Here is a 26054-nt window from a genome sequence, read left to right on the forward strand (position 1 = left end):
GGAGTGTTGCTGAACAAAGAGACCTTGAGGTGTAGGTTCATAGTTCCTTGAAAGTGGAGTCACAGGTAGATTGGATAGTGAAGAAGGCATTTGGTATGCTTTCCTTTATTGGTCAGAGCATTGAGTATAAGAGTTGGGAGGTCATGTTGTGGCTGTACAGGACAATGGTTAGGTCACTTGGAATAATGTGTGCAGTTCTGGTCTTCCTCCTATAGGAAGGATGTTGTGAAACTTGAAAAGGTTCAGAAAAGATTTACAAGGATGCCAGGGTTGGAGGGTTTGACCTACAGGGAGAGGCAGAATAGGTTGGGGCTGTTTTACTTGGAGTGTTGGAGGCTGAGGGATGAATTTATAGATCTTTATAAAATTATGAGAAGCATGGATAGGGTTAATAGACAAAGTCTTTTCCCTAGGGTGGGGGAATCCATAACTGGAGGGTGTAGGTTTAGGGGGAGAGGGAAAAGATATAAAAGGAACCCAAGGAGCAACTTTTTCACGCAGAGGGTGGTGCACGTATGGAATGCCAGAGGAACTGGTGGAAGCTGCTGCAATAACAGCATTTAAAGACATCTGGATGGGTAAATGAATAGGAAGGGTTTAGAGGTATATGGGCCAAGTGCTGACAAATAGGACTATATTAATTTAGGATATTTGGTCAGCACGAACAAGTTGGACCAAAGGGTCTGTTTCCGTGCTGTACAGCTCTATGACTCTATGACTGCCAATCCCATATTCTTTAATTTTACATTCCAATCCCTCAGGTGGGTCCTTATCAAAAACCTTCTGAATAGTCAAATAAACCACATCCGCTAGCTTCCCCTATCAGCTCAACTAGTTAGATCCTTGAAAACTTCCAGTAGATTTACCAAGCATGATTTCCCTTTGAAAATCCACACCTGCCCAATCCTCTCTCTGTTTTCCAAGTGCATTGCACTAATGTGTGCATTCTGCAACAAATTACTTTCTATATTACCTGTCTTCATAAATGATAAATTTACTAATTAATTACAATTGGTTTGTGAATAAATTTTGCACCAAACTTAAACAACTTACAAGACCACCTCCTTTTTTATTTGTATTGGTATGTGATATATTTTTGAAAAGTCCAGTTATATTTTCTGAGTTAATCAATCTTCGGACAATCTTGTTCAACTGCCTCTTCTTGTTCAACCAATTTTGGTTGAAGACTAGTTTACCTGCTTATTTAATCAATGTAAGAGAATCTTCACTGCATTAAATGCCACTAAATTTCTAAATTTATTCAAGTAATCCAATTATTATCAAATAACCATTACTTTCACTTAATTAATAACTTTGGTACCAACAGAGTTCCCTTAAATAGCCATTTTATTTAACTATATTTTTCAGGGAAGGCCACGGCAGCAAGTATAAATATACTTTTATTGTGGACATATGTCTGTTCCCTAACTTCCCATCAATATGGCAGGATCTGTTCTAATAAATGATTAATTATGCAGTTACATAAAATTTCCACATGGTGGAGAAAATGACATTGAACTGGATCGTTACATGGTTTTGTACCTGAAGTTTCACAGACTCTGGCAAGCTTTTTTCCAGTAATCCTTTTAAACAAGACTGAGTGGCTTGTGTTGTTTCTTCACCGGCCTCCACAGCCTTCTCTTCATTTCTGGTGGCCATTTCCTTTTCCGTTTTGTTCTCATCTGTTGTCTTTTCTTGGTGTTCACCAAACAAGTCAGAGTCAATCAGAACCAGGATCCTTTTGACGTCATTGTCGTCAAACATGCCAGTGATCAGCATGGTTTTAACCAACTTCAGGATGGGAACAAGTTGAAACTCGACGCTGCCCCCAACTGGATCTCTAATGTGTGGCCCACCACCTGTGACAGCTTCGGTGAGCATTTCAATTGCTTTCACCTTCAGAATTTCAAATGGTAGCTTTGGACTATATTGTTGCTTATTCTCACTGGTGTTAACGAAACATGGTGCTGAGAAATTTAATCGGGGTCTTAAGCAGGTGCTGAGCCCTACTCCGGGATGTCCGTAGGTCGGACTTTTATCTGGAAACAACGTTATGCTTCTCGTTTCATCGGTTACAGGAATTATGAATTCATTGTTCATAATTAATCTGGCTTGTTTTGCTGACTCTAGGTGAATACTCAAGAGGAGGTCATAGAATCCACCACGCAGAAGTCCTGGTAGATATTTGTTCTCAATTGTGAACAGAAGCTGAGATTGATCAATGTGACTGCAAAGGGCATGGGCGACACGATTATTACCCACAGCACAGAGAGCACAGTACAGTTTGAGAGTGTGGTAATGGAACTTCATGAGCTCTTGATTTTCAGCTAATTCTAGAATATCTATACACCTGTAAAGTTCAAACAAGATAATAAATTAAAATTTCACTGAGATACATTTTCGAAACCTGCCCCGAAGGAATAAAACTAAATTCAACTATCCCAAATGGTTGCAATGGATTCTAGTAATTAATTGCCAAATTACCAAAAATAAGGCATCACAAGCTCTTTTGAAGTAAATTGCCACGATAGTTCTTGGAAATATTTAGTTATGGTGTTGAGGGCTTGTGATATTGTAGCATGGATATCTCCTAAAATAATACAAAGAACTGCAGATGCTGAAAATCTAGAACAAAAACAGAAATTGCTAGAGATACTCTGTAGGTCTGGCAGCATCTATGGAGAGAAAGCAGAGTTAACATCTCGAGTTTGCTCCAGTTCTGAAGAAGGGTTAGAATCATAGATCGGTTACTGGACTTGAAACGTTAACTCTGTTTTCTCTCCACAGTTGCTGTCAGACCTGCTGAATTTCTCCAGGAATTCCTTTTATCTTGGGAATCGCCCTGTTGTACTTAAATCAGCTTTCTTCATAGTTGTGGAATTGATGATGCTTCCGGATATGAAATAACCACTTCTGAAACTTATGAATCTTCACTTTCATGGCAAGTCAATAAAGATAATTGTTGTACACCGACAATGATTATTTGAAAAAGTCCTTGGTTAAAAATTCAAAACTATTTTACAGGATACCAGCTTTAACTTACAAGGATATTTCATTAAAACAGCTAAGTTCATTGTTTCAGCAAGCTAGTAAAGATGCTTCAAAATTAATTGAAACTGGTATAGTAGGGGCTAGTCGATAAGAAACAAAGTAATTCAGGTTCATTATTTTAAAAGGGTAAAGTTTATTTATAAATTTACTATGAGAATTTCTATATTTTTGAACATGGAATTTTTACTTTACGCATATTAAATAAAGATATGACATCAGTCATTGCTTACTGATAGTATCGCTAGACTATTAATCCAAAGATAAAACAAAGAGCTGCAGATGCTGGAGATCTGCTATCAGTTCTGAAGGAGGATCACTGGACTTGAAAAACTAACTTTTTTGTCTACACAGATGCAGCCAGACCTGTTGAGTTTCTCCAGTAATTTCTGTCTTTGTAGATTAATTTAGGAAATCAGGTTAACTTTCTGGAGACCTGGATATGAATCCCACCATGGCATATGGTGAAATTTGAATTCAATACAAATCTGGAATTAAGAATTTAACGATGACTGCGAAACTGCTGTCAATTGTCAGTAGAACCATTCTGGTACAGTAATATCCTTTCGGCAAGGAAACTCCCGTTCTTACCCAGTCTGGGGCAGCACGGTGGCTCAGTGGTTAGCACTGCTGCCTCACAGTGCCAGGGACCCAGGTTCGATTCCAGCCTCGGGTGACTGTCTGACATTCTCCCCATGTCTGCATGGGTTTCCTCCCACAATCCAAAGATGTGTGTGCCAGGTGAACTGGCCATGCTAAATTGCCCATAGTGTTAGGTGCATTAGTCATGGGTAAATATAGGGTAGGGGGAATGGGTCTGGGTGGTGTGGATTTGTTGGGCCGAAGGGTCTGTTACCATACTGTAGAAATTCTAATCTGACCTGCATGTGATTCCAGACACACTGCAAAGTGATTGACTCTTGGGGATGAGCAATAAATACTGGCTAACCATGAATGTCTGAGGCCCATGAATGAACAAATGTAAATAAATAGAAATGAAAGGATCGGACTTTGGATGTTTAACTATTAGTAAGTTTATCCCTGTCAGCACACTTAAAACTGCAATGGTTATAGTAAAATATACTCTATGCTATTTTGAAATACCTTTCTTTGAAATGAACATGTACAGATTGCAACTGATCTTTTAGATATATTGACATAATGTCTTGTTGTTTCTGGAAGCATTTTATTTGAACATTAGTCCAGATTTTGAAAAATGTACTGTAAACCTATGGCACAGTAGCATTTATATAGATGCTCACACACACTGTCCACGAGTTGAATTGGACAGATTTATGTTAAACATCAGTTGCCTGCTATGTGCAGTGAATGGCAAAATCAATCTGAAGGAACATGGACTTTAAAGCAGATATTGACCCAATTTCATGCTAAACACAAGTTACCAATTTTCAGACATCTTTTACAGCTGATAATGTGAACAGCTGGCTGGAAGTCTCGATCACTGTTCACTTTAACTACAGGAAGGAAATGGAAAGAGGTGACTTTGGAAATATCCAAATAACTGTTTGATTAATTGAATTGGAGATCAGATCAAGTTCTTCTCATCATAGGGTCAGCCTTGTGTATGTTCTGGCTTCAAATGCAGTACAGAATTGCACAAAATAGTTGTGTTTAATATAGCGTTATTTACACCTCTGTAATTAATGCCTCTAGTGGTGTAAAATGGTTTGTGCTGTTTACCCAATACATCTCTCTGTGCGGACAATATAATGGAAATTCAGTAATACAATGTAGACTAACCTATTCTCCTCTGGAATATGCAATGCCATCATCTGCAATGGTTCAAGGCTCTGCACTACCCAGCCATGGTGATCACTAATTCGCGCTGTTTCAACCTTGAGGAAGTCATTAGGCATTCTGCTCCACTGAACAGGAGTGATCATCTGAACATCAAGTCGAGGAGGACATTGTGGAATAGGATTCTTTTCTTCACTTTTAAATATAGCGGCAGACAAAGGCATGGCGTTCTGCACCAGAAGATAAATTGTAACATTAATGCACAGTGACATGAAGGTAACACAGTAGTAGTTCACATTATTTTCTACATTGTAACTTAAGGGTGGAGTTACCTACACTACTGTGATTGGAAACTAATGAACCTTTTAGTACACATTCTCAAAAAGATCAGTGTGTCATTACACTGCATTTTTAATCACATTGGCAACATTTAAAATCTGAAAAACATAAAATGGGTCGAATTTGACTTTTATGCAAATGCTGCACCATTCCAGAGGTTCCTCGATATCATAATTTGTATATTAATAGAGTCCTGTGAGATGGAATACAACAGAAGTGCACAATACTACAACCTTTCCTTCTAAATGTTTAGCATCAGCTTCAATTTTGCACTGAGATACTATTTTTAACAAGGATTTCACTAAACTGACCGTTTGCTTCTCTGTCAACAAATCACAACGTTTTTACTAATAATAAGCTGCACTGCAGCAACAATAAGGCTTGTTTGACATCATCTTCTAATTTCTACTATCGAGAAAGACATGGGCAGCAGATGCATGGGAATACCTGCAAGATTCCCTCCAAGTTACAGATGTGTGTTGCCACAGTCTTACCAGACCATAAGGGCTACTCTCTCATCAGTGAGAAGCCACTAGTGGTGATTTAACCTATGGGCCACCAGACCTCAGGCAAGGGAAGAGGTTCAGAAGGAAAGTCTTTCATGGTGACCTCAAACCAGTGATGGGAACTGAAGCCACTCTGTTGGCATCACACTGCTCTGCAAACCAACAATCCAGCCAACTGAGCTAAACCGATTGCCTATACACTATGCCAACCATATTGAAGTTTCCTCTACTTTGGGAGATCCAGCAAAGCAGTGAAACTGCACTGCAATACATTGGTTGCATTGCTATCCTGGTAGAAAAGGAGATTAAGTTATCAACTTTTACAACATTCCACTACCTGATGGGTTAGTCTGTCTGTTGACAACAGATTATCTTTTTTCTGCCTCTGTTCTGGGGAATTCAGTGCAGGTGTCCATGCAATAGATGGACAGCTGTTCAAATGGCCCCTGTACCATCCTTTGAAGGATGTTGTTTGTGATCATTACCAGAGAGGAGTTCCAGGACCTTCAGATAGCGTTAGTGGCGTAAATGACAGTCCAAGTTTTCTGCCAGCTGATCTCACTGCTAAGTTCTCTCTCATTCTGTCCTACTTCTTTTTCTATTAAGTGAAGCAATTAGGATGTTACAAAAGCTAGCTAATTATGACTTTTGCATTGATCCACCACTGCCTTCTGTAACTTGCAGATGGGTACACTTTAAGTGCCACTTTATTAAAACCCTATTCGTTAGACCCAACTCATTCTACTGCATTTCAAGAGTAAGAAGCTCACAACCTATTTCTATGTGACAGCAATAGACATGAAAACAAATACCTTTGATTTTCCAAGTTCAAACTGAAACATATTTGAACTTGTCGCCTGCATAAAAACAGCTGGGAATAACTTCGTACTTGGTTCAATCTGAAAAATAATCACATGTTAAAAAAACACTTTATATATTATCTTTAAAGATTCTCATTTTATTAAAAAGAAGTTGAGAGAGAAGAGGACTGGGGTGGTGGCTCTGTCTAAACACAGTGGGTAAATGTTTCCCTTTTAATAGATACAGAATATGATAAGTGGAATAATCTTTGACAATCACTACTCTGTACTGAATGAAAACATTTTAAAATTCAATTCTACTTATAATTTAAGCCGCTTGGATCAGAACAAAAAGATTAAGAGCTTTAAGATCATGGATGTGGTTTAGCTAAGCTTCCCCTTCCAAAGTTGGGTCTTAAGTGTTCTTTTATGGCAGGTTAAGAGGAGCTAAAGCACATAGGTTACAACCAGTATTGAATGTGATGTACAACTGGAAAACCAGCCATTCACTTTTGAAGTGATAAATAGGGGTAATTAATAGCCTTGCAGTAAATGAGCTTCTGGTGAACAGTGATCATAATATGATGGAATATTGAGCTGCAGATAGCAGAATGATATAGTTAGGTACTAAACCAGTGTCTAAAATTTATTAAACTGTAAAGTTAAGAAAAGTGAATTGGCTACTTTAAATTTGGAAATGAGATTAAATAATATGACAATAATAAACAATGGCAAACATTTGAAGAAATAATCCAGAAAATTCACATTCTCTTAAGGAATGAAAAGTCATGCATAAACTGTTGTCCAACAAAAGCTAACAAGAGCATTTGGAGGTCGCATTGGATGAAAAGAAGAGGCTGATAGTGTTCCAAAATGTGCAACCTCCTTGTCATATTAGAAATCCAAATCTGCTACCTGGGAACAGATTTATCCACTAACCATCTTCTAGCATTACTTAAAGGTGAGAAGTGAGCATGGAGAATGAAGATTTGTGAGAATCTTTTGTATCTGGCTTTACACTAAAATAAATTCCAGAACTAGGTGAGAAACTAAAGATGTGAGCATGAGGAACTTAAACATTTAATTTTAGACATGTTAAGACAAATTCCTGAGACTAAAAACCAACAAATTCCGATGGCCTGCACTCTAAGGTCTTAACAAAGGTGATACTTAATTGGACATAATGTTTACATTGGCTGGACTGCTATCAAGAATCCCATGCCATATTATACTTCATCCCGGAACAACAATGGCAGGTGTTTCTGGATGTAATGCTGAGGTACAAGTTTGGTTCATTCCAAAGATGAAGGAAGATCCTCAGGGGAGGCAGGGGCGGCCGTGGCTGATGAGGGAAGTTAAGGACTGTATAAAGATAAAAGAGAAGTATAATATAGCAAAGATGAGCGGGAAGCCAGAGGACTGGGAAACTTTTAAAGAGCAACAGAGGATAACTAAAAAGGCAATACGTGGAGAAAAAATGAGGTACAAAGGCAAACTGGCCAAAAATACAAAGGAGGATAATAAAAGCTTTTTTAGGTATGTGAAAAGAAAAAAAAATGGTTAAGATCAAAATTGGGCCCTTGAAGACGGAAACGGGTGAATTTATTATGGGGAGCAAGGAAATGGCAGAAGAGTTGAATAGGTACTTTGGATCTGCCTTCACTGGGGAAGACACAAGCAATCTCCCAGATGTAATAGTGGCTGAAGGACTTGGGTAATGGATGAACTGAAGGGAATTTATATTAGGCAAGAAATGGTATTACATAGACTGCTAGATCTGAAGGCTGATATGTCCCGGGACCTGATGGTCTGCATCCCAGGATACTTAAGGAGGTGGCTCTAGAAATCGTGGACGCATTGGTGATCATTTTCCAATGTTCTATCGATTCAGGATCAGTTCCTGCGGATTGGAGGATAGCTAATGGTGTCCCATTTTTCAAGAAGGGAGGGAGCGAGAAAACAGGGAATTATAGACCGGTTAGCTTGACATCAGTGGTGGGAAAGATGTTGGAGTCAATTATAAAAGATGAAATTACGACTCATTTGGATAGCAGTAACAGGATTGGTCAGAGTCAGCGTGGTTTTATGAAGGGGAAATCGTGCTTGACTAATCTTCTGGAATTTTTTGAGGATGTAACTATGAAGATGGACAAGGGAGAGTCAGTGGATGTAGTGTATCTGGACTTTCAGAAAGCCTTTGATAAGGTCCCACATAGGAGATTAGTGAGCAAAATTAGGGCACATGGTATTAGGGAAAAGGTACTGACTTGGATTGAAAATTGGCTGGCTGACAGGAAGCAAACGGGTCCCTTTCGGAATGGTAGGCGGTGACCAGTGGGGTACCACAAGGTTCGGTGCTGGGACTGCAGCTGCTTACAATGGGACTGCAGCTGCTTACAATGATATAGTTGAAGATATTAAAAGTAATATTAGCAAATGTGCTGATGACACAAAGCTGGGTGGCAGGGTGAAATGTGAGGAGGATGTAATGAGAATACAGGGTGACTTGGACAGGCTAGGTGAGTGGACAGATGCATGGTAAATGCAGTTTAGTGTGGATAAATGTGTGGTTACCCACTTTGGTGGCAAGAACAGGAAGGCAGATTACTATCTAACCCCTAGCTTATCTCTCCAAGCTTCAGGCTCTCTGCCTTTATTCCTGATGAAGGGCTTTTGCCCGAAACGTCGATTTTGCTGAAGCTCCACGATGCTGCCTAAACTTCTGTGCTCTTCCATTGATCCAGATACTATCTAAATGGAGTCAAGTTAGGTAAAGGGGATGTACAATGAAATCTAGGTGTTCTTATACATCAGTCAATGAAAGCAAGCATGCAGGTACAGCAGGCAGTGAAGAAAGCTAATGGCATGCTGGCCTTCATAACAAGAGGAATTAAGTATAGGAGCAAAGAGGTCCTTCTGCAGCTTTACAGGGCCCTGATGAGACCTCATCTGGAGTATTATGTGCAGTTTTGGTCTCCAAATTTGAGGAAGGACATTCTGGCTATTGAGGGAGTACATCGTAGGTTCACAAGGTCAATTCCCGGAATGGCAGGACTATCATATGTTGAAAGATTGGAGCGACTGGGCTTGTATACACTTGAGTTTAGAAGGCTGAGAGGGGATCTGATTGAGACGTGTAAGATTATTAAAGGATTGGACACTCTGGAGGCAGGAAGCATGTTTCCACTGATGGGTGAACCAGAGGACACAGTTTAAAAATAAGGGGTAGGCCATTTAGAACAGAGTTGAGGAGAAACTTCTTCATCCAGAGAGTGGTGGCTATGTGGAATGCTCTTTCCCAGAAGGCAGTGGAGGCCAAGTCTCTGGATACTCTCAAGAAAAAGATGGAAAGAGCTCTTAAAGACAGTGGAATCAAGGGTTATGGGGATAAGACAGGAACAGGATACTGATTGTGGATGATCAGCCATGATCATAATGAATAGTGGTGTTGGCTGGAAGGACCAAATGGCCTACTCCTGCACCTATTGACTATTGTCTAAAAAGAAGAATTCTCACGGTAATTACATAGGGCCTAGGTGAGACCATACCTGGAGCACTGCACGTCATTTTGGTCTCCTAACCAACTGGAGGATATCCTGATATTAGAGAGACTGCAAAAATGTTTTACTGGACTGATTTCTAGGGTGAAGGGACTGTCATAGAAGAGATTGAGCAGTTCCCTTGAGTTAAGAAGAATTAGAACTAATCCCAAAAAGTAAAATTCTTATCGGAATTTTCCAGGATGGGTACTGAAAATCTGTTTCTTGGAGCTGATGAGTCTATAATAGATGGCTATGGTCTCAGAATAAGTGATTGAACATTAAAATGGAGATGCAGCGAGATGTCTTCACTCAGAGGGTCTTGAAATCTTGGAAAAAGGACTATGGATGCTCAATTGTTATGTATGTTCAAGACAGAGATTGACAGAGTTCTAGGTACTGAAGCAATCATGGGATATGGGAATACTGCAAAAAGGCAGAGTTGAGGTCAAAGATCAGCCAATACCTTAGTGAACAGCAGACCAGGTCAAAGGGCCAAATGTCCCACTCCTGCTTCAACTTATGAATTTCTAAATATGAGCTTTTATACTCTCACCCTTTTTATTAAATAACTTTAGAGATCCTACAGCCAGTTCTGAGTTTTGTAAAGCAGACAAACAATCTGAAAGTTAATGTTAAACCATACATCCATTTTACCTGGTAGTGAGTACTGAGGTCCTTTCCATTTGCTGTGAATGTTAACTGGCCTGTTGCTAGATCAATGAAGCATCCAATTTCAAGGTCAGTCCCACTGCTGTTTGATCCCTTTGAGCTGCCAACAATATCTCCTCCCCAAATCATGAAACAATTACTTCGCTTGACACTACAAACGACAATTTTTTTTATCAATTAATGCAATTTCATTGAAAGATATCTTAGAAGACAGAGATTAAGAATAACTTTTTGCTGAGTCATCACACCTCTTCATGTAAATATTTCACTATCAAAATTAGGATATAATAATGGGGCTCAAACCAATTCTAAAGAAAAAGGAGTGAGGGGCGTGAGGGGTGATTTGAATCAAGTGCACAGGGGTAGTGGTGTAGTGATTTTATCTACACTGTTAATTCAGACACCAGGTAATGTTTGAGAAACTGGGTTCAGATCCCACCGTGGCATATGGTTTTTGAATTCAAGAAAAATCTGGAATTAAGAGTCCAACAATGGTCAATGAAGCCACTGGCGCTTGTCAGAAAATGAGCGATCTGGCTCACTGATATCCTTCAGCTAATGGAACTTCCATCCTTACCTGATCTGGCCTACATGTGAGTTCTGACCCACAGTAATGTGGTTGACTCTTAAATGTCCTCTGGGCTATGAAGGATAGGCCACATCTCAGCAATAAATATATAAATAAATACATACAATTCTGAATAATCTTGACAAGCTGGACAAGGATGTTTCTTCTCCTTGACCAGTCCAGAATTAGGAGAAACTATTTTAAAATTAGGGATCACCTTCCCGGGATTGAGATGAGTATATTTTGTTTTCTCTCAGAGGATTGTGCAACTTTGGAAAGCTCTGCCTCCAAAGTGGTGGAAGTGGTATCCCGAATATTTTTAAGACAAAGGTGGATATATTTCTATTGAGCAGGGGAATCATGGATTGTTGGGATAGACGAGAATGTCAAATTCAATACACAAACAAATCAGCCATGATCTTGCTGAATGTCAGAGCAATTTAGAGTCATAGAGATGAATACCGAAACAGACCCTTAGGTCCAACTCGTCCATCCCAATCAGATATCCTAAATTACTCTCGTCCCATTTGCCAGCACTTGGCTCATATCCCTCTAAACACTTCCTATTGAGAGGCTGAATGGTCTATTTCCATTCCTATTTCACATGTTCGTTTGTTGGCTAGATGTGGTCCATATTTGTGTTCATCAAATACTAGTTGATAACTCAACAGTCAATGCAATGTAACTTTTGGAGAACATGTCAGATTAGTGATCACATTAGTTGGATTGCATTTGTTATCACAACATTATTATTGTACTCTAATAGCATTATGATGAAAGCATTTTTCTGTTTAAGTGTTAAACAATTGCTTTGTTTGGAAATAGTGGAAATACAGAAACAAATGGTCAAATAGCATGGAATTGTGAGGGGAGCAGCGATTCCTGAATGACAATTTAGATGGTGAAGTCCAGCTCAGGAGTAATTGTACCTGACATTCCACAAGGAAGATAGTCTTTCAATCACTACACTTTAATATAGAAAGACAAATCAGATATTTCTGAATTTATAAGATTGATGTTTTCTACAAAGTAGGTTCTGCCATTCAGCACACAGCACAATTAAACCAATAACTCACTTTGGATTTATTAGAATGTTTGCATTGGCAACATATTTGACACTAATGGTAATTCATGGTCACTTACTACTGAAAGGTCTCAAATAGTAGAGCCTACCTTTCATGAACTCTGCCTTTTTCATCACCCAGGGTAACAGTGACTGTCCGATTTTTATTCATATCAAATGATTTGCCGTAGTAATGGTAATCAGGAGTTACCCAACCAATCCACACAAGAGATGGATCTTGTCCTGCAAATATTCTCACAGCATAACAGTACTGCATGGCAAAGAGAGAGTAGGAGCACTTTATATCAAATACAATGAATGGCCATTGTCAGAATTACTTACTATGTAGATCAATATATGAGCAGTATTTCAGAGATGGTTCACAAAACTTACAATCTACCAGTATAATGTATGTGACAGAGAACACACACCATTTTAGCTTTATCCTTAAGAGTTGTATATTCCATAACATTCTACAGATTGTGCAATTAGTTTAAAAATATATTTTTAATGATATAAAACACAACTCTATTTGCTACTCATACATGTGAACATTTCCCTACACACTTTTGGATCACCACTTGCTGGCATTCATCATCACGTCTGAACACAGCCAAGTCTGAATACTGGTGGAGATGGGACTTGGAAAAAAGAACAGAGTGTTGAATATCTAAGTTTGCAAAATGTACTAAGTAAGGCTGCTCAATAAATTGCATAAAAGCAGAGAGTTTAAAAAAAGGGCATCAATGAATACAACCATGGCAACAGAGTTCAATGTGGCCAAGTGTGGAGTTGCAGAGGTAGAAGCTGGATGGTTATTTCACACCAACACATTAGGTTCAAAGTAGACGATTTGGGTGACCAGATACATAAATTATTAAAAGGTTGTGGTGCATAGGTACAAAATAGAACATAGAACATAGAACAGTACAGTACAGTACAGGCCCTTCGGCCCTTGATGTTGTGCCATCCTTTTCTTCTTTTACTTCAACATGACTTATACTTCCTGGAGTATAGAAGATTGCATAGGTATACAGTTTCAAAGGACAAAATAATTCAACACAGTGGAAGAGAATATACCATTTTTTTCTGGCAGATAAATCCTGGACAAGGCAGGGTAATTTTAACATCAGAGCAGGTCAGGCAGCATCCAAGGAGCAGGAGAATTGAGCTTATGCCCGCAACATCGATTCTCCTGCTCCTCAGATGCTGCCTGACCTGCTGTGCTTTTCCAGAGCCACACTTTTAGACTCTGATCTCCAGCATCTGCAGTCCTCACTTTCTCCCACGTAAGCATTCAGGTCAAGCAAATGGAGTTAATGATCAGTTTTGAATGTTGGAATGGACTCAAGAAGATTAATGAGGAGAGGTGAGGACTGCAAATGCTGGAGACCAGAGTTGAAAAGTGTGGTGCTGGAAAAACACAGCAGGCCAGGCAGCATGCAAGGAGCAGGAGAATCGACGTTTCGGGCATAACCCCTTCTTCAGGAATGAGGCTGGTGTGCCAAGCGGGCTGAGATAAAAGGTAGGGGGGAAGGAATTTGGGGGAGGGGCGCTGGGAATACGAAAGGTAGAAGCGCTCACCCTCACATCCTTCCACCTATTGTATCCCCAGCGCCCCTCCCCCAAATTCCCTCCCCCCTACCTTTTATCTCAGCCCGCTTGGCACACCAGCCTCATTCCTGAAGAAGGGCGTATGCCCAAAACGTCGATTCTCCTGCTCCTTGGATGCTGCCTGGCCTGCTGTGTTTTTCCAGCACTACACTTTTCAACTCAAGATAATTAATGGCCTACTACATTCCTATGCTACTTGTGCCTGCTATTCTGTACTCAAAGACCTAGCAAATGAATTATACCCTAATCCTATTAGTCCACTGAATGTATTTAATTAGGCAATTAGCAGGATTATGGGAATAGGTTAGTCAGTTCCCATTTATTTATCACAAGTAAACCTCAGGCGCCGATCATGACCTAGAAACAGCTTGCCAAGAGGTGTTACCCTTATCAACCTGTTTGGATGCTGTTTGAGGGGAATCAGTACTGGAGGATTGGCGAGGCAAGCAATACTGGCAGTGAGTTGCAAACTGAAAATTAAACCGCAAGGAGAACACTTCCATCAGCTCCACAAATCAAACAAAGCAAAAAGATAAAACGCAGCTTTCCAGAGGTAGCCTCCAATAACAATTTTGTAAAGGTGAACTTAATCAGATACAGTTTGATTTGCAAATATGATTTTCCTTTACAAAGACTAACATTTATTTCAGACATAAGCACCGGATAGTTACACATGAGTTTTTACGTATATGACGGCCAGCATATTGACAGACAGCGGCATGAGCACTTCAGCTACCATATTGGACACAACATTCACAGTTCTTTGGTTTATTATTATATTGGACACTTCAGTGTCCATTTTACACCTGTAAGACAGGGTTGGTGTCATGGAATCTCTAGGCTCAAGTTTAGACTAAAGATCAATAGAAACCTTCAGGGAAACACTGGCAGGTCAACACATTGACATCTGAAGATAAACTGAGGTTGTAACTCAAATGCATTCTATGAACTCGGGATCCAAGTCTCTATATTGAGAAAAAAAACTGTACAAGTAAACTTTCTGGGAATGAAGGGGTGGGCTTTCTGAATATTTCTATGTATATATGTTATATGCAATACTCAAGTATTCAATGGGTATTAAGTTCCTATTCTCATGCAAAATGTTAAACAGAAAATACTGATCTTTAATGATTTGCACATTACCATTGTTGATTTTCTAACAGCCTCTTGACTATCTCTACCTCCAGGAATATCACGACTCAGCTTTGCACCCCTACAAGCAAAGCAACAAGCGTCATCAATAACCTTCAAGAGTTTATTGGAAACCAGAGTGTGTTAAAAAAGAATTGCAGTCCAAAAATGTACTAATTGCTTAAGAAGTGGAAGTACACAGATCATATTGTATTCAAATTATTAACGAAACATTAAATAAATTACAGAACTTGGGACTGAAAATATGAATTTTCAATAGAAAAGGTTATAGTTTATTTGAAAGTGCAGAACAACGTGACTGTTAGCTTTGTTCACAGAAAATCTACTTTGAATTCACTTCCCCATGCACTTGATTTTTAAATTATAAAGCACACAGGGCTTGGGAGACAACCATCATTTATTTCTACAAAATGTTTTTTTTTGCCACTTTAATGAGCCCCAGTAACTCAATTCAAATAATTTATTAGATTATCATTATCATCTTTTAGTAGATTATCAACAGATCATTTGGTGAAATTGATTCTGGGTTTGACAACTGTTATGACTATAGATGGCAGCCCTGAATTATAAACAGGTATATTGAACTTTTCAGTAACACGTGTTTGGTTTTCAAAGAAACAATATGAACACCAGAGATGGCTAAAAATGCAAATCAGCAACTGCAGAAAAACTCCGGCATTAATTACAACCAGCCTCAGGACGGGTGATGGAATGTTGCCCCTGGAAAGTTACCAACGAGTCTTAGAGAAATGGCTCAAATAAAGACATAGAATGGAAAATCCTAAACCACCACCACAGACCCAGAGTGTGGGCAAAATCTGAAGTAAAGGAAAAGCAGTCTGAGTGAAAGACATGTCTGTGTTTGCCCCTGCTTGCAATAGCAAAGAGTAGTTAAAAACCAACTTAACCTCTGGTATATGCCCTAATCTGGTTTTCTAGTGCTGTAAAGGTTAATGTTGAAGAACATCTATTAGATACCTCTCTGCTTTCAGGTAAAGAGAAAAAGAACTGAATGTCCCTCACTCACTCTCTCTCTCAAGTTGCCAGTCAATACCCACTGTTGACCATGAAAATAGACAACACTTCCCAGTGATTTTGCAGAACCCAGAATTTCTAAAACAACTACTCAACATCTCTCAAATGCCACTGAAATCACATAATTTAACAATTACGTTTCCCCATCCACTCCCCATAAACAAAAGACTGAATTGGAAATCTTTTTTGTTCCTTTTTAATTCACTTCTCATCTTTAATCTGTGTGTACATGTGCTTCATTTCTTTAAGTCAGGAAAGCCTGGTTAAATTGGCTTCTTTCAAAATATATGCACATTGGAATTGGGAAAGGTATCCATGAGGAAAAGGACTTTTTGTAATAATTTGACCTTGTTGTGACAAATAAAGGACGGTATTTGAATTAGTTTAGATTCCCTACAGCGTGGAAACAGGCCCTTTGGCCCAACAAGTCCACACCAACCCTCTGAAGAGTAACCCACCCAGAACCATTTCCCCCTGACTAATGCACCTAACGCAATGGGCAATTTAGCATGGCCAATTCACCTGATCTGCACATCTTTGGATTGTGGGAGGAAACCGGAGCACCCAGAGCAAACCCACGCAGACACGGGGAGAATGTTGCAAACTCCACACAGACAGTTGCCAGAGGCTGGAATCAAACCTGGGACCCTGGTGCTGTGAAGGGAATAAAGAAAGGGTCCCAGTATTTCTCTCCTCAGCTGGGAATCAGGGAATCTTGTATGGGGTCCAGCCATAGCATTACTAGCTTGACTTGTTTAGTCACATCAAATAAATTTATCACACACAATAGTAAATATCTACGGTTGTCAGGTCCATCGATAATATTTTGCTTCCAGATCAGAAAGGTGTGGGCTTAATTCTCAGTGTTGACTTGGGGCTGAATTTTTGCACCTTGCTAAAGGACAAACATGAAAGTTGACAGACATGGAATTTCACACCCTGACTGAAATGATTTCTTACAACAATCCGAGGTGCAACAAGGCCACCTGCCTGTATGTGGCAGGTAACTAATTAAGGCTATGTAAAGACCAATTAAAACCTAATGTCCGAGTTTGATTGAGAATTCCAAGTTTGCATCTGGGTAACTGGTGCTGTGTTGGTGTGGATTATTATCGAACAACCCAACTGCCCAGGGATAGCCTCTTGTAGATCCAATGTTCTACTCAAGTTTTGAGGTCTTTCTGAAGAAGGGTCACCAGATTCTGCTTTCTCTCCACTGATGCTGCCAGATCTTCTGAGTTTCTCCAGCAATTTTGGTTTTTGTTTCAGATTTCCAGCATCTGCAGATTTGTGTTTCTTTTTTTGTGTCCTTTTTCACTGGCTTGACTTTAGCTGCAGCAACAGGCAGTGACCCCTGTGCTTAGTCTAATTTTTATTCAACACTTTAGAAAACTGGAATGTGAATACACTGTCTCGCTTACTTGTTTGATAAGGCAGCGCCTGCTACATCAGTGCTGAAGGGGTCCCTATTGACCAGTTTCAAGAGCACTCCTGATGTCCTTAGATGGCAAGCTTGTCCACTCATCAGTCAACTCATGATAAATCACAGCAAATGTCTGCTCTCCAGAGAGCTTGCATTTCTGACTCCAACTTGATTTGGCGTTGGCGTCCTGAAACTAATAGGGAAAGTCCTGTTGTAGAGCACAAAATCTAAACTGACATTTCCATGTAGTACCAAGGGGATTCCATGTTGTTCGTAGGTCTAGGGATGAGATTCAACTTTAGCGTGGACCAACATGGGCAGCAATGGATCTGCACTGAATGTGGATCACACCAGATTTTCTTTCCACTGACTTAAAATGAGGCAGTGACAGCTCACATGGGTTTACCTCTCATGGAACTACCTGAAGAAAAGCAGTGAGTGACCCACAGGTGCGAGTCAACATCTCTATATCAATTAAATTCGCCAAACATATAACCTGCTTGTTTGCGCCAACTGTTATTTGGCAATCTCGCTGTCTGCAAAATTGGCTCATGCATTTATCTGCACAAATTGAACGTAATCCATTAGTTGTACATTATTTTATGCACTTTGAGAATGCAATGTTAATACAGGCATTTGCCTTTGCGAGGTCGACGACCTATTAAAAATCTGCGGTTAATTGCTATAATGTGAGGAATAGTGCATGCGCGTACCTTGCAATCAAATATTTCTGGAAACAAGCCAATACAATCAGACGTGTAAGCTTCTACCCTGTATAAAATACCTTCCTCGATTGAGGAGAGCTCACCTTTGTTTCGGTTTTCCTGATAATGTTTCCGCATTTTGAAGTCCATCATCATGTGGAATGCCTTCATGTTTAGACACTGCATGGAACTCAACAGGCATACTCAAACGGTAGTATGTCATTTCAGTAATGCAGTTTTGAGTGCCAAAGGTTTTGTGATTGACTTTTAAACAGGGTGGACTGTCAACAGTCCCATCAATCCTTGTTACCTGTAATTTGGATTTTAGTTATTAATGTAAGGTCTCTATCAAAAAAATGCAACATTAAAGTTTTATTATAATTTACATAATAAATTAAAATTAGTCACATTTGCACAGGGGCAACCCGATTTAAACATCTTAGAATATTATCCCAGCTCACCGTGAAGAGACATTCAAAAGCCATTAAGGCAATAAGCAGGCACAATGGCTTTTTTCTATTATTCATTCATGGGCCAAGACAGCATTCATTGCCCATCTCCAATTTCAATTGAGAGGTGATAGTGTGCTGCCATCTTGAACCACCCATAGAACATTTGGTATAGGTACAGCCCATAGTGCTGTTATAGGGAAGGCATTCAGGATTTCAACCCGACAACACTGATGGGATAATGGTGCATTTTCAAGTCGGGTTGGAGTTGTTTTTGTTACTAGTTTTCACATTTTCAACTGCCCTACCCAATCTTCAATGGTAGGTTTAATATTGAGATGCTAACAGCAGCTTAATAACACTATAAGCAAAAGATTGTAAGTTAACTTGTATTGTCTAAATGGATCTTCACAATAATCTTGTATTGGTGCGTTACATTTCATTTAGGGAGTTCAAAGTACTGTGGCAATCTACACTTTTACCGTGCATATTGTAGTCCATAAAAGTGGAAGCAGAGAATTCATTGTTTTTTTCCATCTCTTGGCTGACCAGAAAGCTCTTCTGCTTTTCCCACTTGCCAATAGTGTTGGAAGAATTTGCAATTTGACCCGTTAGGCCACATTATACACTTAGCTTCCCCAGTCTTCAAGTCCTGGGTTGCATTTAAATGTGGAGCTTCGAGGTAGTGGCAGGGATTCGAGCCATTGCATCAGAAAACTATAGCAACTTACATCCATTATAGTTATAATTAACTGTACCAATACAATGCACTAAAGCTTCAGATTAATATTTTTAAAGTCTATTAAATTCCTGGTGCTCTCAATTACTGGATTACCAAACTCTGTGCACATGAAAAAAGCAGCACAATTCTGTTATTTTCATTAAAGTTAGAAATAATATATGGTATAGCCAGAGGCATGCATTCCAAAGGAATTGTAAAAAGTGCACCACAAACATTACAACATGATTCCCAGAAGGTTTCAAATAGCTGAAACTTCAGAAATTAGAAATCTGTTACAATAATGAAAAGAACCAATTGCAAAGATGAAAAGCAATGAATACCCTTCCAACATTTGAACTCCTCTAAATGACTTGCCCCCCTGAGAATAATCTATTTACTAATAAGGGCACAGCTTAATAATTTTCCACAGTCGGTGTCACAGACATGTTCTGTAATCAAAATCATTGCTTTAAAGTGAGCGACTAATCAGTTACAATCACAATGGATTCTGAATATTTTAATTTAATTACGTACACAGATTGTGCAATTCCTCTGAATTCCCAGGTTTACATAAAAGCATAAGAAATAGGAGCAGGAGTAGGGTGTAGCCTGCTCCACCATTCAGTAAGATCATGGCTGATTTTTCTGTGGACTCAGCTTCACCTACCTGCCTTCTCATCATTACCCTTAATTCCTTTACTGTTCAAAAATTAATCTTTGCCTTAATAACATTCGAGAGGTAGCCTCACCTGCTTCACTGGGCAGGGAATTTCACAGATTTACAACCCTTGGGGTGAAGACGTTCCTCCTCAACGTAATCCTAAATCTGCTCCCCTTTACTTTCGGGCTGTGCCCTCTAATTCTAGTTTCACCCACCAGTGGAAACAACCTCGCTCCTTCTATTTTATCTATTCCCTTCATAACTGTGTGTGTTTCTAAATGATCTCTCTTTATTCTTCTAAATTCTAATGAATACTGTCTATTCAATCTCTCCTCAAAAGCCATCCCTCTCTGGAATCAACCTAGTCAACCTCCTCCGCGCACCTCCAGTGCCAGTACATCATTTCTCAAGTAAGGAGACTAAAACTGCATGCAGTAATCCAGGTGTGGCCTTATCAGCACCCTATACAGTTGCAGCATAACCTCCCTGTTTTTAAACTCCATCCCTCTACCAATGAAGGACAATACTCCAATTGTCTTCTTAATTGCACCTTTAAACAAACCTCTTGTGATTCATGCACAAGGACACCCAGGTCCCTCTGTACAGCAGCATGCTGCAGTTTAGAATGGACTTGGGGGTTTATCTTTACTTTCATTCTCCTATGAAAACAACATAGTGTGCGTAAGCCAATATCATTTTCAATGCATGGATGTAGAGTTTAGTCACCGTTTCTAACTTACCTCAATATGGTTGTGATCTCTTGGTACAGGAACAAACTGAGGTAATCGCTTACTGAACCACATAGCGACATCACGATTCATGTTAACTGCAAAAGGTTCATAACCTTCTTGTAAACCACACATTGTATAGTACTTGAAAGTGGTGGCATCCTCTCCGAAATTCATGCGGGCTATCTGAGACAGGCCCAGACAACAAATTGGGATGAAACCTAGAGTTATGGGAGGAAACCAAAATCATATTTTATATTGGTTTGTTGAGACAGCTATTAAATAAGAGAATACATGTATCAAAATTTAGATTGTCATGACAGAAGGGTACATGGCATGTTACATTGTCCATAATAAAATAAACCTGTGCTGATGATTATTAAGCATGATAACCTAGATCAACATGAAATATTCAGGATTTGATAAAAATGACGAATACCCAGGATATCCCCTCCACATTACATAGAGTGAGAGTTGAAGTGAGTCACATGGTTACAGTTCACTCAGGGACTCTGAGTTGCTGTGGGAACGTGCATTTTTATCAGCGTATAGTAGTCTAGAGTGATGGCTAGATATAGTAGAGACTCCAACTTTCTTTCCATCACATACGTGATCCAAAATCTCAAATGCTCTCATCACCTGCCACTAACATATTTTGGAAGGATTTGATTTAATTTGATTTGGTTTATTTATTGTCATGTGTATCTTGTTATAAAATACAGTGAAAAGTGTTGTGTATACAACTCAAAATGTTTGGCCATATTATGAACCAGACTTGTTCATCAAGTACTGAGGTGGGACTCGAACCTGGGAGATGCTGGCTAAGAAGCAGAGGCTCTATCAACTGCACCTCAAGATCTCCTCTAAGTCACGTAGGGTCTATCTAAAACAAATCACAATTTCTTGGTTTGGTTTATTTCTGTACCAACATTGCTTTGATGAAAGACAAGGAAACCTCTTTGTGGTCTAATTTAATCCTCATTTATGGGATGTAATTTAATGCAAAATAAAACAGAGCTGAAAATGTGTTGCTAGAAAAGCGCAGCAGGTCAGGCAGCAGCCAAGGAGCAGGAGAATCGATATTTCGGGCATGAGCCCTTCTTCAGGAAAGGGCTCCTGAAGAAGGACTCATGCCTGAAACGTCGATTCTCCTGCTCCTTGGATGCTGCCTGACCTGCTGCGCTTTTCCAGCAACACATTTTCAGCTCGGATCTCCAGCATCTGCAGTCCTCACTTTCTTCTGCAAAATAAAACAGTCAAATACTTGTAAGTGACAAGTGAAGCATATATACTTGGTATTGCATAAAAAACTTTTGATCACAAAGTGGTAATATCAAGACCCTAGATGCACCACACAGCAAAACAGCCAAGTTATTCCTAACTTTATTGCAATGATTTTAAAAGCAAGGGCTCTTAGCCTTAACACAGATGCACAGAAATCAATAAAACAATTTTCTCCCTGATTCGGGTTTCTGTGATTTTGATGTGCAATAGATGACCCAAACTCCTTCAACAAACACAGCAAGTCAGCAACTTGTGATAGCAATCAGATTCCAAGGCAATTTTAAAGCAAGCTCCTCTCATCACTAGTTATGGTGGTGTAGTCAAGAGGTCCTTATTGCAAGCCATTCACAAATATTTTGAGTACACTACCGTTAAATTGTGACCATTCCTTCCCGTTCTTATTACCTTGTTATCGTATCCTCTCCTCTCCCTATTCCACTTACTATCCTTTCAAGTGTGGCAGGAGATATACCATTGTTCTGCCATTCTCACATTCCGATCACTTAACCTGAACTATCAATATCGGCACCCAACCCCCAGTGCTCCCCCACCAAATATAGCATGAATGCTGTCCCCTCCACACTTTACTTTAGCTCTGATGAAGAGTCATCTAGCCTCGAAATGTTAGCTTGCTCTTGCTCCATGGATGCTGCCTGACCCCCTGGGATCTCCAGCATTAGTTGTCTTCAGTAAAGCCGCTTCTTGCTTACCCCAGAAGAAACGGCGCGTCCAATTACCAACTGCTGGGGCCCTTCCTTGGGAATGCCTGAACCCCACACTCCCCCTCCCAAACTAAGCCTTCCAGAATTAGCTGGGTTCCACAGAGAAATTCCCAGATTACCAACTCATCAGGGAAGGGAACGTTACCTGGATTCTTTTTACCAGGAGGCTATTGCATCCATTAGGACAGGATTTTGTGATTTGCTTAGGGGTTGGGGTTGGGGGTATGTGACTGTGAGTGAAGGCGGCAAGGGAATACAGTAGGCAGGATTGCCTGGACTTGGATGTGGAAGGATATTTTCTCTCATGGGCGAGTCCAGAACTAGGATGCTAATTAGGTGTTGTGCTAAGAGGAAGAGAACATTTGTTTAAACCCTCAAAAGTCTGTGTGACCTTGAAACTCTGCCTCAAATTTTACTGGAAACAGGACCATTGAATGTTTTTAGGACAGAGGCAGATTAAGGTTATTGGGTGCAGATGGGAATGTGATATGCTAAACACAAATAAGATCAGGCATATTACTGAATAGGTGAGCAGGCAGGAGGGGTTGAATGGCCTGTTTCTGCTCCTATTGACAATCTTTTTGATCACTGGGTTGCTGTGCCCAAACAAGTCACTGATGAAATTCAAATGAGGCCAGATTGTCAAAATGGCATTGGCCACCAAGAGTGGAATTGTGTAGGAGTTGGGTTTACTTTATCTGTCTTCCAGCAGCTGAGTGCTAATGTATCAAAGTCTATTCCAGATTAATGCCAATGCCATGATATTCCAAATGATGAGATGAAATGGACCCAACTGCCTTCATTGTCTAAAGCTATCATAGAATCATAGCAGAATCCCTACAGTGTGGAAATCTTGTGTATACTGCCCTTTAAATTGATGCTTGTTATATTTTAGCTACAACAGCAATAACTTCACATTTTTACCTGTATCATCCCATGAAACAGTTAAAGTCTCATATTTTTACTTGGTCAGTACTATGCAGGTATGAAAAATACCAAGACTATCGATAATCTAACACATATGTCTAATTAAAATGGTTAATGTTAAAATGAAATAACAAATATTAACCTACCATCTTCAATATGGAAATCTGTAAAGACGAGTTCTGAGCCACTATTCGTAATGAGGAGTTCTCCATTCAAAGTAAATACCATTGATTTATCATGCAGATCAATCATGCAGCCAACTACATCACCAGGCTGCCAGGTGCGGCCAAAGTAAGCTGCACCTTGATGCCAACACTGAGCCTGAAAAAGATCATGACGTCTTATTCTTAGTGCATTAAATATGCATGAATATTACTAGAAGTCTTCAACAATCAACACACATGTTGCTAATCCATAATACTTTCAGTGAATTTGTACTGAATTCTAACAAGAATAAATATGAACGATGCACATTAATTCAAAACAATTTTACTCAATGGGGCAATTATTAGATATTAGAAATAATGGTATTTTAGCGTGTTTCAGTAGGGTAAAGATCTCCTTCCAGAGGCAATTCTTAACCAATACATTTTCTATGTGACTTAACAGTTGCTGTCATGGTATTCTGCAAATGCTATGACACAATTACAAAAACAAATAGGATATGAAGTTAGCATTACACAGCAGTTTTACCCAATCAATTTCTAAATGGCCATGGCAATGGCTTAACAGGTCTTTGCAACAACAGGTTATTAAATGACCAGTTCATTCCATTGTGCTATTCATTTTTAGGGGTTTGGGAAAATGTGGCCCTAATCTCTGGTGGAAGCAGTGTCATTTTTGGGAACACAGTTTTTAATACAGTAGGGTGATTCTATCTCCATTATCTTGATTTCATGTTCAGACTGATTCATCCACAAATGCCAAGTATTTCTTCACTCTCTTTGTGCCAGTCACTGGGGCCATTTATTTTCCCACTTGTCTCATTTCAGTAAGCTGCACTGCCTTTTGCATTAGCATTTTCCTTCTATCTTAACTTCTTAGAAGTAAAAAAGCAAGAGGGACTTCAGGTCAGCAAGTAACACTTCAGACAAATAGCACCCACAAGCACAGGGAGCCCAAATCTCTGTCTGACCAAGGAGCACCTCATATGCCGAGATGTGGTTTTCAAACGTTATGTCATGTTATCAGTCAACACACAGCATCATTTAAATGCAAGTATTCCTTGGCCACAGGCTAATCAGGTCACTTATGTGCCACAAGCTATTCCACTCTTCTACTGAAGATAGTACTAACATTTGATGGACCTCAACTGCATGCAGATGCATTAAACACCTCCTATGATGAACTGTGGGAGCAAATTACTGCAGACACTGGAATCTGTACTTGAAGCAAAAAATGCTGGATGTCAGGCAGTTCATCCTTGGAGATAGAGCAAGCTAACATTTCGAGTCAAGCTTTCTTTCTCTCCGTGGATGCTGCCTGACCTCCTGCGATCTCCAGCATTTTGTTGTTTTCAGTGCTGGATGAACTTTCTTTGAGAGTGAGCAAACTCATCACTTCCTCAGAGACAAATAGCGAAATATGGCAGAGAATTTTCATTTTACACAGTGGCAAAATGTTACAAGATCTAAAAGAATCTCAGATGCACCTATGCGGCTCGACATGTTCTCATATTTGATTCTTACACTGTATCATTGACTGTCCATATCAGGGATGCTGGTGTCCCATGCCTGAGACACCCTTTCAGTACCCATTAGCAGCTTTCACTGATGTGTTGCTCTATTCCAATCTTTCCCCCGATTTCCCACGGATACATGAATGGAGCTGGGGCCTTTCTGGCATACATTTGGTAACATTTGTTTGGAAACCTTTCAGCTCTGTTAAAAAGAACCCATTTGGGTGAATATCTCTCCACTTTTAAGATGTTGTGGGCCTTTAAATCCTGAAGCAAAGAAAAGAAAAAACTAGCCTAACAGCAAACTACCCATCAGCAACACTGTTAGTTCTCTGAACCTGCCTATATGTTGGGAGTAATTTTATTTTACATAAGACAGGTACCTATTCCACACCACTGTCTGTTAATTCAGCATTGGCAACTGAAAATGTATTCTTGTCAACTTGTAATGCTATATTGGGGAAGACATCAAAGATTATTTTGATTGACTGTAATTAAATAGAATCTGTACAAGATGTCTGACCACCCCAAGTAGCATTTTAGATTAATCAATTGGCAATGATTGAATTTGAAAATTGCTATAAAAAGCAAATTGATCCTTCATAAAAATTCCAAACAATCCAGCAATATATTCTACTAGAAAAAAAGGTGCTGGCTGATTAG

General features: G+C 39.5%; 1 protein-coding gene across 11 annotated transcripts in view; it reads right to left on the reverse strand.

Annotated features, from left to right (window-relative positions):
* The window catches only part of ryr3 (ryanodine receptor 3), a 370356-nt gene that overhangs the window by 177625 nt on the left and 166677 nt on the right, over positions 1-26054 (reverse strand). For all 11 annotated transcript variants that reach the window (XM_043697973.2, XM_043697975.2, XM_043697971.2 and 8 more), the window contains 9 exons: positions 23860-24034; positions 20793-21001; positions 18326-18531; positions 15051-15120; positions 12404-12564; positions 10648-10813; positions 6464-6550; positions 4810-5036; positions 1543-2350 (listed from right to left, as the gene is read on the reverse strand). In XM_043697973.2, coding sequence (XP_043553908.2) covers positions 1543-2350; positions 4810-5036; positions 6464-6550; positions 10648-10813; positions 12404-12564; positions 15051-15120; positions 18326-18531; positions 20793-21001; positions 23860-24034 — 2109 coding nt within the window. The remainder of the gene's footprint in view (positions 1-1542; positions 2351-4809; positions 5037-6463; positions 6551-10647; positions 10814-12403; positions 12565-15050; positions 15121-18325; positions 18532-20792; positions 21002-23859; positions 24035-26054) is intronic.

This window comes from Chiloscyllium plagiosum, unplaced genomic scaffold (genome assembly GCF_037043375.1).
Source record: "Chiloscyllium plagiosum isolate Xiang-an unplaced genomic scaffold, Cpla_swu_hap1 HiC_scaffold_8, whole genome shotgun sequence".
NCBI lineage: Eukaryota > Metazoa > Chordata > Chondrichthyes > Orectolobiformes > Hemiscylliidae > Chiloscyllium > Chiloscyllium plagiosum.